The 14,445-nt window shown below is 42.1% G+C and overlaps 2 protein-coding genes and 1 long non-coding RNA gene across 5 annotated transcripts; 2 read left to right on the forward strand and 1 right to left on the reverse strand.

Moving 5' to 3' along the window:
• Positions 1–179: 179 nt before the first annotated feature.
• Positions 180–3,734, reverse strand: LOC126604359 (aspartate--tRNA ligase 2, cytoplasmic-like). The gene is made up of 10 exons (XM_050271575.1): positions 3,128–3,734; positions 2,898–3,005; positions 2,674–2,787; positions 2,285–2,575; positions 2,078–2,188; positions 1,810–1,863; positions 1,539–1,618; positions 1,303–1,418; positions 735–849; positions 180–494 (listed from the first exon to the last, which is right to left on the reverse strand). Exons 1-10 carry the CDS (start codon positions 3,647–3,649, stop codon positions 368–370), a joined length of 1,638 nt encoding a protein of 545 aa, XP_050127532.1. The 5' UTR covers positions 3,650–3,734; the 3' UTR covers positions 180–367.
• Positions 3,735–8,275: 4,541 nt separating this feature from the next.
• LOC126604362 (uncharacterized) lies at positions 8,276–9,341 on the forward strand. 3 transcript variants are annotated; one of them, XR_007616587.1, is made up of 4 exons: positions 8,276–8,454; positions 8,539–8,636; positions 8,721–8,818; positions 8,994–9,341. It is a non-coding gene; the product is annotated as an uncharacterized LOC126604362 (long non-coding RNA). The 3 variants fall into 3 exon arrangements; XR_007616585.1 differs by lacking the exon at positions 8,721–8,818 and having other exon boundaries at positions 8,278–8,454; XR_007616586.1 differs by lacking the exon at positions 8,539–8,636 and having other exon boundaries at positions 8,278–8,454.
• Positions 9,342–9,849: 508 nt separating this feature from the next.
• Positions 9,850–12,611, forward strand: LOC126604361 (uncharacterized). Its single transcript, XM_050271576.1, has 3 exons — positions 9,850–11,147; positions 11,234–11,709; positions 11,790–12,611. The coding sequence occupies exons 1-3, from the start codon at positions 10,157–10,159 to the stop codon at positions 12,441–12,443; spliced, it is 2,121 nt and encodes a 706-aa protein (XP_050127533.1). The 5' UTR covers positions 9,850–10,156; the 3' UTR covers positions 12,444–12,611.
• Positions 12,612–14,445: the final 1,834 nt, after the last annotated feature.

Genomic DNA, 14,445 nt, shown 5'->3' on the forward strand with positions numbered 1-14,445 from the left:
CTATTTTGAAAGGCCTATGGTCCGTGAAGTCCAGCAGAGTTCGTTTCTACTATTTTGTTCGTTTGGAATAGATTCTGAGTTCAAATCTTGTAAGCGAAGTTTCTTTCGTTGTAGCAGAGACGAGAATATTCTGAAGATGGCTATACTTTCCACATGGACATTAGAATATAGATAGAAGGTATTTAGAATATAATCCATTCATTCAACTCTGAATCATACGAACACCGAAGAAAAACGACTCGAGCGAATAACAAAAATACAGTTGGTTTATGGCATGCATGCATATGCCATCAGCTGTAAGAAGAGATGATTCTGTAAAACTGATGAACGACAAATTCTACGGAAATATTAGTAAAGAGTTGAGCCTCTAAGGGGCGAGCCTAAGTGGATCACGAGGAAACAGAGAAGTTTTGCGGATGTTGTTCAAACCACAAAAAAGCATGACGACACGCTCCAGCCCTACTCCAAATCCACCGTGGGGAGGTGCACCGTATCTGCAAGAATCATCATAAGCATGGTCAGGTAGAACTGAGAAGGCAATTTGTAAAGAGATTCTAGGGTCCAACTTCAACGCTACGGGAGTTTTAGCTGTTAGATTCAATTTCTACAACTGTTAGATCGTCTATATTCAATCTCAAACATTCGCTCTGTTTTAGCTGTTATATTCTTCATTTTCAATCTCAACTTTTCAAATAAATAATAACAATAACACAGGGAGCAAAGGGTAAGGATACCTGAAAGCGTCGATATATGTTTGTATCGTCTTTACATCAATTCCACACGCCTGTGCACGCTCAGTCAAGAACTCTGGAACATGGACACGCTGTGCTCCAGAAATTATCTCCTCGCCTAGGCGATAAAGAATATATATTTAGATTCACATAAAGTTAATGATTGGAGTATTTTCACTCCAAATGATAGTTGAATGTATAATGTTGTCCCCTAGAATAAAGAGAATAACTAGCACATATGAAAACGCCGTCTAACATATCAACGAATAAATGACAGCTGTGGCATACTTTTAAATTTCCTTTTAGCTATGTTGATCCAATTTTCATATATACATTTCTAATTAACTAAAGTTATACAGCCGTGTTAAACATAGTCTTGAGCATTTGAACATACAAAAGTCTTCTTGATCCTATTAATCCTTTTTTTTTTTTGGAGAAGAGATCCTACTAATCCTGTTACTTATTAATTATTAACATCTGAAGTCCCGAGATTTAAAACAAAACTAAAACTAGCAAAATGAGTTAGGACATAAATACAACAATAATATTGATAGAAACAATGATGGTGTACCTCGAATAAAAACATCAAACGAATTACTGTAAGCAGGATTGTCATGGCAAGGCATTGTGTAGAATGGCCTAACAGCCAAAGGATAGCGGTGCAGTATGTAGAACTCGGTGCCATACCTGTAATCAAGTAAAAAATCAGTTCAAACATTTATGATGACAACAGAACTTCAACAAAATGAGAACAAACTAAAAATTATCATTATTATAAGCTGACTTTGAACAAGCAAGATAAATTACTTCTCCAGAACTAGTAGGCCCAATTTTCTCTCATTCTCGGTGTTTAAGTCCCCAAAAGGATCCACTTCAACCCCAGATTCCTGTGGAAAACATGAAACTTAGAATAAAAAGAAGAAATTATTTAAATGAAAGCATGCCATGCATGCTTCAGCTTCAAGATTTTCACTAATGCTGGCTCTGACCATGTGATGCATGAGAAACTCTACCAAAGTCCACAATCATGCATTACTATTTGTTACTCAAGTGGCTAAACAAGAACAAGGGGAAATACCTTAAGCATTTGAACACCTTCTTCAAATTTTAAACATAGAGTCTCTGGCAAATACTGCAAAAATTAAGAAATGACAATAATCAGAATCCAAAAACTGTGTGTCTGCGGCAACATTTTTTCTATAATTTTTTTTGAGAAGAAACATTTTTTCTATAATTCAGAATATATAGATAATAGAATCAATGTTTAGGCGATGTGTCATTGACCATTCAACAACCAACATATCACAACCTAAATATTAAGACAACAAAAAATAAATAAGTGAGACCTTTAGCGGTTGGAATGGATACTGCCTCGCTACAGCTTCAAGCTCTTTTGCACAGTTCTTGTTCAAGGAATCGAACATCGCAACAAACAAGCGACCAACAAGGTCCATGACCTGAACAAACAAGCATATAATTGCACCATAAGTTAACATCCATCGTCATATAGGGCGATAATGGTAAACAAATGCCTTAAAAATTACTAATTCTACCTCAGAGTAGTGCCTCTTGATCTCCATCTCGACATCAAGGCCAGTGAACTCACACAAATGCCTGTGGGTAAAGGAGTCCTCAGCTCTAAAAACAGGACCAATCTCAAAAATACGGCCGAAGTCACCACAGATAGCCATCTGCTTGTGAAGCTGCGGTGACTGGGCAAGGCAGGCTTCTTGACCCTTGTAGTTGAGTCTAAAAACAGCAGCTCCACCTTCACTTGAACCAGCAATCAGCTTTGGCGAGTGGATTTCAAAAAAGCCTTCGGATATCAAGAACTGCCTAAAGATCTACACAACAATGCAACCGACATACAGAACTAAACTCTTAACGATTTTCTCTAGCTTTAAAGAGATAAATAGCTGCAAATGGTGGAAAGACTACTTACATTGCCAACTTGACTCTGAATGCGGAATATCCCCTGATTCGCGGGTGTTCGCAAATCAAGAACTCGGTTATTCAAGCGGGTATCCTGATTAACCCGAACTAGTGTTTCTCCGGCCTAAAAACCCATCATACCACCCAATGAATATACACATGCTAAGAGTGAAAGTCCCAAAAAGCTTAACAAAGCTTCAATAATCCAATTCAAAATAAAACATCTAAATGTACCTGCAAAGCCTTTTCGATTTCGACATCACTCCGAGCAGCATCCTCAATGTTAATAGGTAAAACAGCAGCCTTACTCACACAATACAACTTCCTCACTTGAACCTCCACCTATTTAAAATCAACATCTCAATTATAATCGCTTCTTAATTACTCAGTTAATTCAAATTTTAATTAAGAACAAAGCAATCAAAATTAAAAAAAAATAAAATAAATTACGAGAATTACAAAACCTGCTGCGTGGTGCCTTTAATCTCGACACTAGGAACAGACACGACGCCTTCAATATCGATAATCGACTCTCTGCTCAACCCAGCGATGTACTTCACCATCTGGCGGCTCACGGTGTCAGGCTGCACCGTCGCCACGCACTGCACCGTAAACCCCCTTTCTCTGACGACAACAAACGCCATATTCTTCCCGACGGCACGAATCGTCTGCGCCCGGCCACGTATCAGCACGGACCGGTTCTCCAACGCATTGGTTAGGCTTCCGACCTCGGTCCAGTGACTGACGTCCTCAGCCGTCTTCGATTGGAGCTCGATCAGGGGGACGTCGCCGTAGTTCGCAGCGAGAGGGTCCTGCTCGTCGACGGAGAGGGAACGAGCCGCGGCCGCTAGGGCTTCCTGCTCCTGGCGGCGGCGCAACTTCTCTTGCTTGGCGGCTTCTTTTTTAGCTGTTTTTTTGCTGACGGAGGCGGAGTCTTCGATGGATGGCTCGGAGCCGGCGGGGGGTTGAGATTCCGGTGTCGACATTGGAATCGGAATCGGATTCGGAGTGTGGAAATTTCAAAGAAGGAAATTTTAGTGTGGAGTGGCTCTGAACCTGCCTGCCTGGGTGCGGGTTTTTATCGTGGGAAGGGTGGTCTACTTTGGACCGTTGGATGATAGCTGGACGGTTGAGGTTTGGGGAGGCACAAAAGGTAAATAGAAAACGTAGCTGGTGGTATTCTCCTTTTAGATTGAAGTTTGTTTATTCTCTTTTTAAATTGGAGCAATCCGTCAATTCTGTCAGAATTTTGTCAAAATGAGATATATTGTAAAAACCATTACTACAATTAAGATTCCTCACATCATTAAAATGTGTATTTATGGTCATTTTCATCAACTTTGTCATAATTTTGTCAAAATTAGTTATATTGAAAAAATCATTACTACAATTAAGTTAAATTGAGGGATTGTTACTTCATTTAAGTTAAAGTTGAAGGATCATTTCTCCATTTGAATTAAAGTTGAGGGACCAATGGTAATAGATTTTTAGCCGAATGACCATAGTTGCATGTTTTGATGAGTTGAGGGACCAATAGTAACATATTTTTAGTTGATGGATCATTGCTCTAATTGAGTTAAAATTAAAGAACCATTGCTACAATTTAATAAAAAAAATGCTAATGAGTTTATCTCAAATTAGGGGGTATATTCAATTGAGATTTTGAGAGATTTTAATTATTTTAATGAATCTAGGGGTATTCAATCAGGATTTTAAGTGTGTTGATGCACAAAATCAGCGAAGACTTTGGTACAACAGAAAGTGTCAGGTTTTGTGACCTTCGCTTGGTTGCTTCGGTCACTAGTGAGGATAAGTACGTAAATGAATAGAGACAGAGAAGCAAACACAGGATGTACGTGGTTCACCCAGATTGGCTACGTCCACGGAGTAGAGGAGTTCTTATTAGTAGTGAAGGGCTTACACAAGTACAAAGGATCAAGCTCTCAATTTAGTGAGTTCTTGTGAATGATTTAACACAAATGGCATTAGGCCATATTGTGGGGGAATGACCCCTATTTATAGAAAAACTTGTAGCTTTGTCACATTGACATGTGTCATGTTATGATTGGTTCTTGATGTCGACACGTGCTGCGCTCTGATTGGCTTCTAATCTTGACACGTGTCGAGTAGTGATTGGCCTCCTGGTCGGAGGGGAACTCTTCTGGGTCCTTGACAGTATAGCGTTGGCCGGTGCTCGGTAGTTTCGGGATTGGTCAAGTATGGTACAAACAGTGCTCCCCTAAGTTCCCGAGTGAGGGAAACTCCTCGGTTGGGGACTTGCAAGATCCAATCCCTTGAGTAATCACGAAACTTCTAAGTACCGAAGTGTGGTCTGATCTTCATCTGCCCTTCTCTGGAAGTACCTTTCCTCCATCCGGGAATGGTGTATTTAGCTGATGAAGATGCACAAGGTAATGTATCAATTTCACTTTGAAGCTTACTTGTAGTTTCGGGCTTGGTCAAGTGCGATACAAACCCTATAGTAGGAGTCCCCCAAGTCGCCGAGCTAGGAGATCTGCCGAAAGAGGTGACAGACAAGGTAAGCAGTCAAACTTCCAAGTAAGCAACCCAGGATCAGAGGTTTGACTTCGGCTTCCGGTTGATTGTTCTCCTTCTCCTTGTCTCTCATTCAACTGCCAGGATAAGGAGAAGCAAATAGATAAGAGATGATATGAGATACTTTTGCTTTTGAAGAAGTAACTTTCCACAGGCTTATTCTTGAACTGTGCTGGAGGGTTTTCTGGTGCCCTTCAGAGTATAAGGCCGACTCAAAAATTTGAGGGTCAAAACAAGTCCATCAAATCTAGAGTACGTTCGACCTTGATGATATGGGATACTTTTGCTGTTGACGGAATAATGAATGTGGTATGGAAAGGTGTCGTGCTGTAGTGATCTGTTTCAGCTCACCGTTGAACCTTCTGCTTCAATCTTTTGCATGGCAGAAGTGGTGTGCAACCTTTGCATTTAAATGGTCATTCAGAACATTCCTTCATAGTGACTCATCCACGCTTGGCAGCTTCAGTGTAAAGAGCCAATATCTGATCAACTGTCATGAGGTATTTGCCGGTGGAATTCGTGACCTTGACAGCAGTTGAGTATGAGTATTCGAGAGCAATGCTAAGTAAGCAACCAGGCAAATGCTCCAGGCAGTCAGTTCCAAATTGGAGGTTTGATTTCAGGTTCCGACTGACTGCTCTCTTTCTCCTTGTCCTGCAGGTGTGGACAAGGACAAAGACAAAGACAGGGAGAAAGCATGATATGGGATACTCTTGCTTTCGACCCTGATGATATGAGATACTCTTGTTCTTGGTGTGGCTTATTTGCTGAGGTATTATCGGGGGGAAATAAAGCTGAGTATTTCGAGAGGTTATGTTGAGGGTGCCTTTTCGAATGCGAGAAAGGGTTGAGCATTTTTGCAGGTTTGCCTGTCCGTTGAGGAGGGAGGTCAATGTATATAGGGATTTCCCAATAACAAGTAGTAATGCTATTCCTTTACCCTTCTTGGTCACAGCAATGTAGTGGGAGCTGCCAGCTTCACGTGTTTTAATTTTGTCAGAGCACTTTGAAAAAGTGGTATGTGGTATCTGGAAAGCTGATGTTACTTGTGAAGATTACAGACAAGCTTTATCTAAGGAAATCTGGCTCTCGAAGTTCTGAGAGTTGTGCCTCTTCGGTTTTCGAACAAGCAATCCCGTTGAGGATCTGACTCTCGAGATTCGGAAAGCGGTGCTACTCCGGTTTTTGAGAAAGTAATTATGTTGGGAGTCTTTTCTCGAATGTGAGTAAAGGTTGGACGTTCTTGCCAACCTGTCTTGCCGCAAAACACGGAGGTCGACACACATAGGGACTTTCCAGTTGTCAAGCAGTGGTGCTGTTCCTTTACCCTTATGGGTAATAGTAGGGTAGCTGGAACTTCGAAATTCTCGTGCCTAAACTTTGTCAGAGATCTTTGACAAAGTTATATGTGGTACCCGAGGAGTTGATGGTGCATATGGAGAGCGGTGATTGAACAGTAAGATTCACGTGCTTGCTTCTTCGATTTCTGAGATCGGCCCTCGTGGTCTCTGAGCAGCCCAGCTTTTGAGAAAGCAAACGCCTCTTCGATTTCTGAAGCTCCGTCGAGTGCAGATTTTTATAGAGGCTGGCATTAAGTTCCACAGCACACTTGAATCTCTACCAGTAGAAGCTCATTTCTTGCACTTCTAAGATCTTGATTTGTCTGACCTCTTCCCTCTTCAACACATTTGAAAATGTCTGGACCCTCCGACCGTCGTTTTGACTTGAACCTTGGAGAAGAGACAGCCACGCCTTCTCCAGACAACATATGGCGCCCATCCTTCATATCCCCTACTGGTCCTCTTACCGTTGGGGATTCTGTGATGAAGAATGATATGACCGCTGCAGTGGTGGCCAGGAACCTTCTCACTCCCAAAGATAACAGACTACTTTCCAAACGGTCTGATGAGTTGGCTGTTAAGGACTCTCTGGCTCTTAGTGTTCAGTGTGCAGGTTCTGTGTCTAATATGGCCCAACGCCTATTTGCTAGAACCCGCCAAGTTGAATCATTGGCTGCTGAAGTGATGAGTCTCAAACAGGAGATTAGAGGGCTCAAGCATGAGAATAAGCAGTTGCACCGGCTCGCCCATGACTATGCTACAAACATGAAGATGAAGCTTGACCAGATGAAGGAATCTGATGGTAAGGTTTTACTTGATCATCAGCGGTTTGTGGGTTTGTTCCAAAGGCATTTATTGCCTTCGTCCTCTGGGGCTGTACCTGGTAATGAAGCTTCAAATGATGAACCTCCAATGCCTCCTCCTTCTGGGATTTTGTCAAGTACTGAGGCTCCGGATAACCACCCTCCGGTGCTTTCTCTTTCTGGGGCTCTACCGACTGCTGAGACTTCCCCTAAGCAACCTTTGTGAAGGCTCCCTTTTGTTTGTTTATTTTGACTCATGTATATGTACATATTTGTGGCTTATCGAAAATATTAATAAATAAGCTTTGCTTCATTTCAACATATTGTGTTAAATACACCAAAGCCTTCTTCATAAAGTTCTTTGAATTTTTGCTTTTGTTGAAACCTGTATTGTTGAAGCTTTGTGAGTGAAGCATGTAGTTTGAGGTAGTGTTCCCTTAATTTCCCGAGTGAGGAAAACTTCTCGGTTGGAGACTTGAAAAATCCAAGTCACTGAGTGGTTGTGAGACTGCCGAGTATCAAGGTGCAGTAGCATATGGTGGGAGTCCCCCAAGTCTTCAGGCGAAGAGAGTTGCCGAATGAGGTGTCTAGCTAGTAGTCAATGTCATGAGTAGGAAAACTTCACTTGTTTCTTTTCGAAGTGGTAACCCAGGGCTCTTTCTTCATATATTGTTTTTTTTTTTTTATGAAGATGTGTTAGGCCCAAAGAAGTGGAGGCCTAGGCCCTTTTTATTTTTTTTATTTTTATTTTTTTATTTTTTTTACTCCCTCCCTTTTTCTTTGGAATGTTTGTACAGATATCTATAATGTGGCCTTTGTCATGATTTTGGAGGATGGGTGTATTTGAATCCAATGAGGGGTAGGGTATGACTCATTATCATGTGCCATGATTTTGTCTTCCTTTAGCTTTTCTTTTGCTTTGCTGTACCATTTTTGCTTTCCTTTAGTCTGCCTTTAGCTTTTCTTCAATATAACACCATTTTCTGTGGCTCAGATCGCAAAACCATCTTCATGAAAGTTGTTCCTTAGCTCGTGAACTACAACATATCCGAATTGGAGATCCATCGGAGCAGTACAACTCCAGAAATTCAGGTATGATGAGTGATTGTTCGTCATTTGTATATCAACGCGTCAGACTTGTTGTGAGCTTCAAAAACTCCATTTTCTCTTGCTCAGATCAACATACTTTCTTCATCGAAGTTGTTCCTTAACTTGTGAACTACAACATATCCAAAATTGAGATCCCTCGGAGCTGTATAACTCAAGAAATTCAGGTATGATGAGTGATTGTTCGTCATTTGTATATCAACGCGTCAGACTTGTTGTGAGCTTCAAAAACTCCATTTTCTCTTGCTCAGATCAACATACTTTCTTCATCGAAGTTGTTCCTTAACTTGTGAACTACAACATATCCAAAATTGAGATCCCTCGGAGCTGTATAACTCAAGAAATTCAGGTATGATGAATGACTGGTTATTATTTTTCTGTCAACCCATCATATTTGTTGTGAGATTCGAAACTCCATTTTCTATTGTTCAGATCAGCATGCTTTCTTCATTGAAGTTGTTCCTCATCGTCTCTTTCATAACATATCAAAAATTCAGAATGAACTAATGGTTAAATATTTCCAGATCTTCGAAACATCACAGCAGCTTCGAAATCTGCAAGAATCCGACTGTCATGTTTGGAGCTTCAACACTTTAATTTCCGTCGCTCAAACAGAAATGGTTCCTTCTTGAAAGTTGTTCATATGCTCAAAAACTATAGGGTGTCCAAAATTCAGCTCCATTGGAGAAGAGCAGAGGTTGCAGAAATTTGATAGATGAAAGGAGGCGGAAGAGGGAGAGAGAGAAAAAGTCTCTTGGGTTGGATTTCTATTTTGGGGTAGATTCCAATTTTTGTAGCACCTTCATTATTGATGAATTGCTTGTACTTTTGTCCATTAAGAAACGTGGGACTTTGGCTTGTTGTTGGATCTATTATAATATGTTTGGGAACATATATAAGTGAATAAATAAGAAGGAAGATTTTGGGCCCTTGTGGGTGTAAAACAAAAAATGTTTATGTTTACCCAAGTGTTTTTGTACAAGTTCAAGGGCATCTTGGGTTTTGTGAACAAAATTTGTTTATTTGGAGCAAGGTTTTGTGTTGAAGCTTTGTAGGTGAAGCTTTGGTGTTGAAGCTTTCTAGGTGAAGCTTTGATGGTGAAGCTTGGTAGATGAAGCTTTGTAGATGAAGCTTTCTAGGTGAAGCTTTGATGGTGAAGCTTGGATGGTGAAAGTATGTAGAGGGAGCTGTCTAGGTGAAGCTTTTTTAGGTGAAGCGTTGTAGGTGAAGCTTTTTTAAGTGAAGCTTTTCGGGTGGAGTTTTTTGGGTGAAGCTTTGTGGGTGAAGCTTTTTAGGTGAATCTTTGTGGGTGAAGCTTTTTTAGGTGAAGCTTTTTGGGTTAAGCTTTTTGGAGGTGAAGTTTTTTTTTTGGGTGAAGCTTTTTTAGGTGAAGCTTTTTGGGTGAAACTTTTTGGATGAAGCTTTTTGGGTGAAGTTTTGGAGGTGAAGCTTTTCGGGTGAAGCTTTTTGGATGAAGCTGTTTTTTTTTATTTTTTATTTTTTTTTTTTTTTTGGCGCTTGACACGGTCTTCATTTGCTTGTTTTGTAGTGACTGTGGAAGACGGATTGCTTTCTGATTGAGAAGGGTTCCGGCATCGCTTTGCACCATCTTCATGTGGGTAATATAGGAACTTCCTTATGTTTTGATCATGCATGTAGTGATAGAATTTGTTTCTTCTTATTGTAGATGTCAGAGCCTGGAAGTTCTAGTGATGAGGGCTCTTCTAGCTTTAGCTCTAAGTCTGAGTCTGCAATGTCGGAGTCTTCAGGGTCTTTGTTAGAGTCCTGTACTAGAGAAACATTGGATGATCTTCCCAACCGTCAAACTTTAGCTATTGCTAGTTCTTCCTCCATGGCGTTGGGTGAGGGGGTTGTTTTTTATGCCATACCCATAGTTCGCTCTGAGTTCACAGCAGACCATCTAAAGAATAACTTGTTAGATAATGAGAAGCAGGTTGAGGCGCTAAGGCAGTCATGTAATATCCCTCGTAGTGTAGGGATACGTTTGGTACATGATGAAGAATGGCCTTCTGAGCCTCCCCAGGGTCATGTTATGTTCTACACCCAGATATTACTGACTTTAGGGGTGAGACTACCTTTACATCCGTGGTTGCAAAAGATGTTATCTTTGATCGGATATGCACCTGGGCAACTCAATCCTGGTTTCTGGGATACTTTGATTGGATTTTATATCATTTGGATGGAGTGTGGGTTGTGTGAGCCTTCTTTCCATCAGTGGCGTTACTGTTACAAGATGCGCCCAGCAAAATCATGCACTGGTTATGCCGAGTGTGCATGCCGGAGTGAGAGAGAGCGTATTGTGTATGGTAAGAAAAAGGCATACTACACATGGAAAAACCGTTGGTGCTTTCTGTATAATGATTGGGAGTATGATAAGGGTGTCACGCCTGAGCAACGTGTGCTTACTCACTTCCAGACTGTAGGTTGTAACGTATCAACCGTTCGTACTATTTGCTATTTGTTGTGGTCTTTTCTTGCTTCTAACACTTTGCTTCATGTAGTGACGCGGGGCACCATCAAACTGTTTGGGCATGAGCTATCTAACATAGAGAAGGTGTTGAGGGTGCCCAAAGAGGATAGACACTTAAGCAAGCTACGACCCTTATTTCGTCGGTACGGTTTCCAACCCTTAGTTTCCGAGAGCCAGGGACGATCGAGTAAGTTGTATCCTTCATGTAAACTTTGCTCTTTTCCTTACTTTATTTGGAAAGTTGTATTTCTTATTTTGATTTTCCTTATGCAGTGGAGAAGGTAAGCAAGAAAACAGGGACTAGCACCAATAAAAGGAAAGCACCAGTGTTAGTTCCTTCGGAAGACATCCTACCGCATAAGAAAATTCATAAGTTCCGAGGGGAACCATCCGTTAGACCTAAGTCCCAAGATGGGGTCCTTAAGGGGCCTGCCTTTAGGAAGACTGGAGTCGAGGCCGTTGAAAATGCTGCTGCCGTAGTTGCAGGAGAAGGGAGCCGATTGTTGCCTCCTCCTCTTACTATGGAGCACACTGTCCAGGAAAGTGATCCTGGTTCCCGCCATGAGGGGAAAGGCAAGGAAAGAGCTGGTAGTGTCCCGTGGAAGGACTTGAGGGTTGCCACGCGGCCAAAGGATTTTGGGGATATCAACAATTGCTTGGCAGGGCGTCGATTCGCCTTCGATGAGCTCGGAGAGCCCTTAGCTAAGGATGAATCGGATTGCGACCGGATGTTGAAACTGTCTTCATATGTGAGTGTTACTTTGTCATTTCCTTACTTTTTCCTCTTTATTATCATTATTTAGGTAGTGATGATCGTCTTGCCATGCAGGTCATGGCCGAGTATCACGACAGACTGCAAGAGGTTGAGCGGTACAAGGCAAAACTGAAGGAGAATAAGCAGCTTGTGGACGAGGCCCGAAGGAATAAGGGACTTTTGACTCAGGCTCTCCAACTGAAGGACGAAACCATGGAGAGCTTGAAAAGGCGAAATGGTGAGAACCTAAGGCTTAAGAAATTGCTTGAGGCAACTAAAAAACAGTTGGAGGTGGCTACCTTGGAGGTATCCAAGGTTAGGGGAGAATTGGATGGTGCCTTAGTTGAGATTTCTGAACTGGAGAAGAGCATTCCAACTGAAAGAGAGGCTGCTGTGCAAGAATACTTAAGTTCTTCGACCTTTCATCTTGCTATTAAACCCTACTGTGCTCAAGAAGCTCGCTTTGAAAAAAGGAAATGGATGGCCGTCCTTGATCGTTATGATGATGGGAGCATTCTTCGAAAATACCACGAAGATATAGATGAGCATCATCGAAAGGGCGAGACATTTATCCTTGCTGTTGATCCTAGCAGCGAAGATGAGTCTGATAATGAAGGTAGTGCTGATGCACAGACTCAGCATGGTGAAGAGGATCTTGGGGATGCAGAGGATGATGGTAGGACGCGGAGTGATACTGCCAGGGGTTCGGCTTCAGATGAGAATGAATAGCAGTGTCTTTACTATCTGCATGTATTCTGGATGTAGTAGTCTGATGTGTGTATAACATGTGCCCATGTTATAAGCTTGAGAGTTTTGGATTTTAGGTGTTTATGAGTGTTTGCACTATTATTAATGCATGTTTGGCTATGTATGAATAGATCTATTGTTTGGATATAAGTCATTGTTTGGTTGTTCCTTTCTTTGTATAGTCTTGTCGACACATACTTAGATTTTGTTTCGTGTTGGATATATCTGCTTTGAGGTTTCAACACTTGAGTGTTCCATTGCTAGGAATGTAAAAGAGTGAGGGCTGAGTTGGCTAAATTACCTCTTTATTGAATTCATTGCCAAATGGCTTTCATTACATAGGATGCCGAACGGCTATAGCTCAACACTTGTACATCGTGAGTCTATTTGTAGTAGTACTTCAAGTGATCAGCGTTTCATGGATGGCCAAGGGTCTTGCCATCGGAGCTTCTAAGTGTGTAAGAGCCAGAGCGACTGATGCCAATGACTTCATACGGTCCATCCCAGTTTGGACTAAGTGTGCCTTCACTCGGGACTCTGTTGCAGAGTAATCTTTTCTTTAAGACCCAGTCTCCTATTTTGAAAGAACGAGGCTTGACCCTAGAGTCATAATAGTTGGAGATGCGCTGCTTGTAGGCGACATTCTTCAAGTGAGCTTGGTTTCTGTGTTCCTCGACTAAATCCAAGTTGAGGGTGAGTTGTTTGTCATTTTCACTTTGAATGTAGTTCTGGACTCGGAATGTTGCTTGCTCGAGCTCAACAGGGACAACCGACTATGTGCCAAAGGCAAGTGAGAATGGAGTTTCTCCTGTTGAAGTTCGATATGAAGTGCGATATGACCAAAGAACTTGGGGTACAAATTCTGGCCAACAGCCTTTAGCTTTGTCCAAGCTGGTTTTCAAAGTGCGCTTGATTATTTTGTTGATGGCCTCAACTTGTCCATTAGACTGGGGATGAGCTGGAGAGGCAAATCATAAGTTGATGTTGAACTTAGAGCAGAACAACCTGAACTTCTTGTTGTCAAACTGTCGCCCATTGTCAGTGACTATCGCATTGGGAATGCCGAATCTACAAATGATGTTCTTCCACACGAAGTCTTCTATCTTTGCCTCAGTAATGGTTGCCAAGGGTTCTACTTCGGCCCACTTTGTGAAGTAGTCCACTGCAACGACTGCGTAACAGACTTTGCCCTTCCCTGCCGGCATTGGGCCGATCAAATCAAGTCCCCACTGGGCGAAGGGCCAAGGGCTGATCATAGGAGTAAGAGGCTCTGGAGGGGAATGAGGAATAGTCGCATATCGTTGACATTTGTCACATGAGCGGGATACTTTGATGGCATCCTGGTGGAGTGTTGGCCAGTAATATCCTTGGCGAAAAGTCTTGTGTGCTAGGGATCGAGATCCAGCATGATCTCCACAGACTCCCTCATGTATTTCCCGAAGGACGATTTCCGCCTCGGCAGGCGTAAGACACCTTAAGTATGGCAAGCTAAAACCTCGCTTATAGAGTTGATCATTGATGATCAGGTAGCGGGTAGACTTGTATCGAATTTGCTTAGCCTGGACTTTATCATTTGGGAGGGTGCCATGAGCAAGGAAATTATAGATCGGGGTGATCCAACTATCCCCCTGTTGTAAGTTGCATACTTCTGCGGCCATGGTGCTTGGTGTTGCCAACAGTTCGACATGAATTTTTCTTCCAATCTTGTCTTCCACAGCTGAGGCGAGGCGAGCCAGGGCGTCTGCATGACTGTTTGCCGCTCGAGGAACTTGGGTGATCTGGTAGTGGAAGTGCTTGAGCAAAAGTTGTGTTTGCGCAAGATATGCTGCCATGGAGCTGTCCTTAGCATCAAAGTTGTTGGTAACCTGGTTGACCACTAATTGGGAGTCACTGAAAATATCAATTTGTTTAACCCCGAGGTGTTTGGCCAAACGTAATCCTGCTAGAAGGGCTTCATACTCGGCCTCATTGTTTGATGCCTTGA

This window comes from Malus sylvestris, chromosome 15 (genome assembly GCF_916048215.2).
Source record: "Malus sylvestris chromosome 15, drMalSylv7.2, whole genome shotgun sequence".
NCBI classification, from domain to species: Eukaryota; Viridiplantae; Streptophyta; class Magnoliopsida; order Rosales; family Rosaceae; genus Malus; species Malus sylvestris.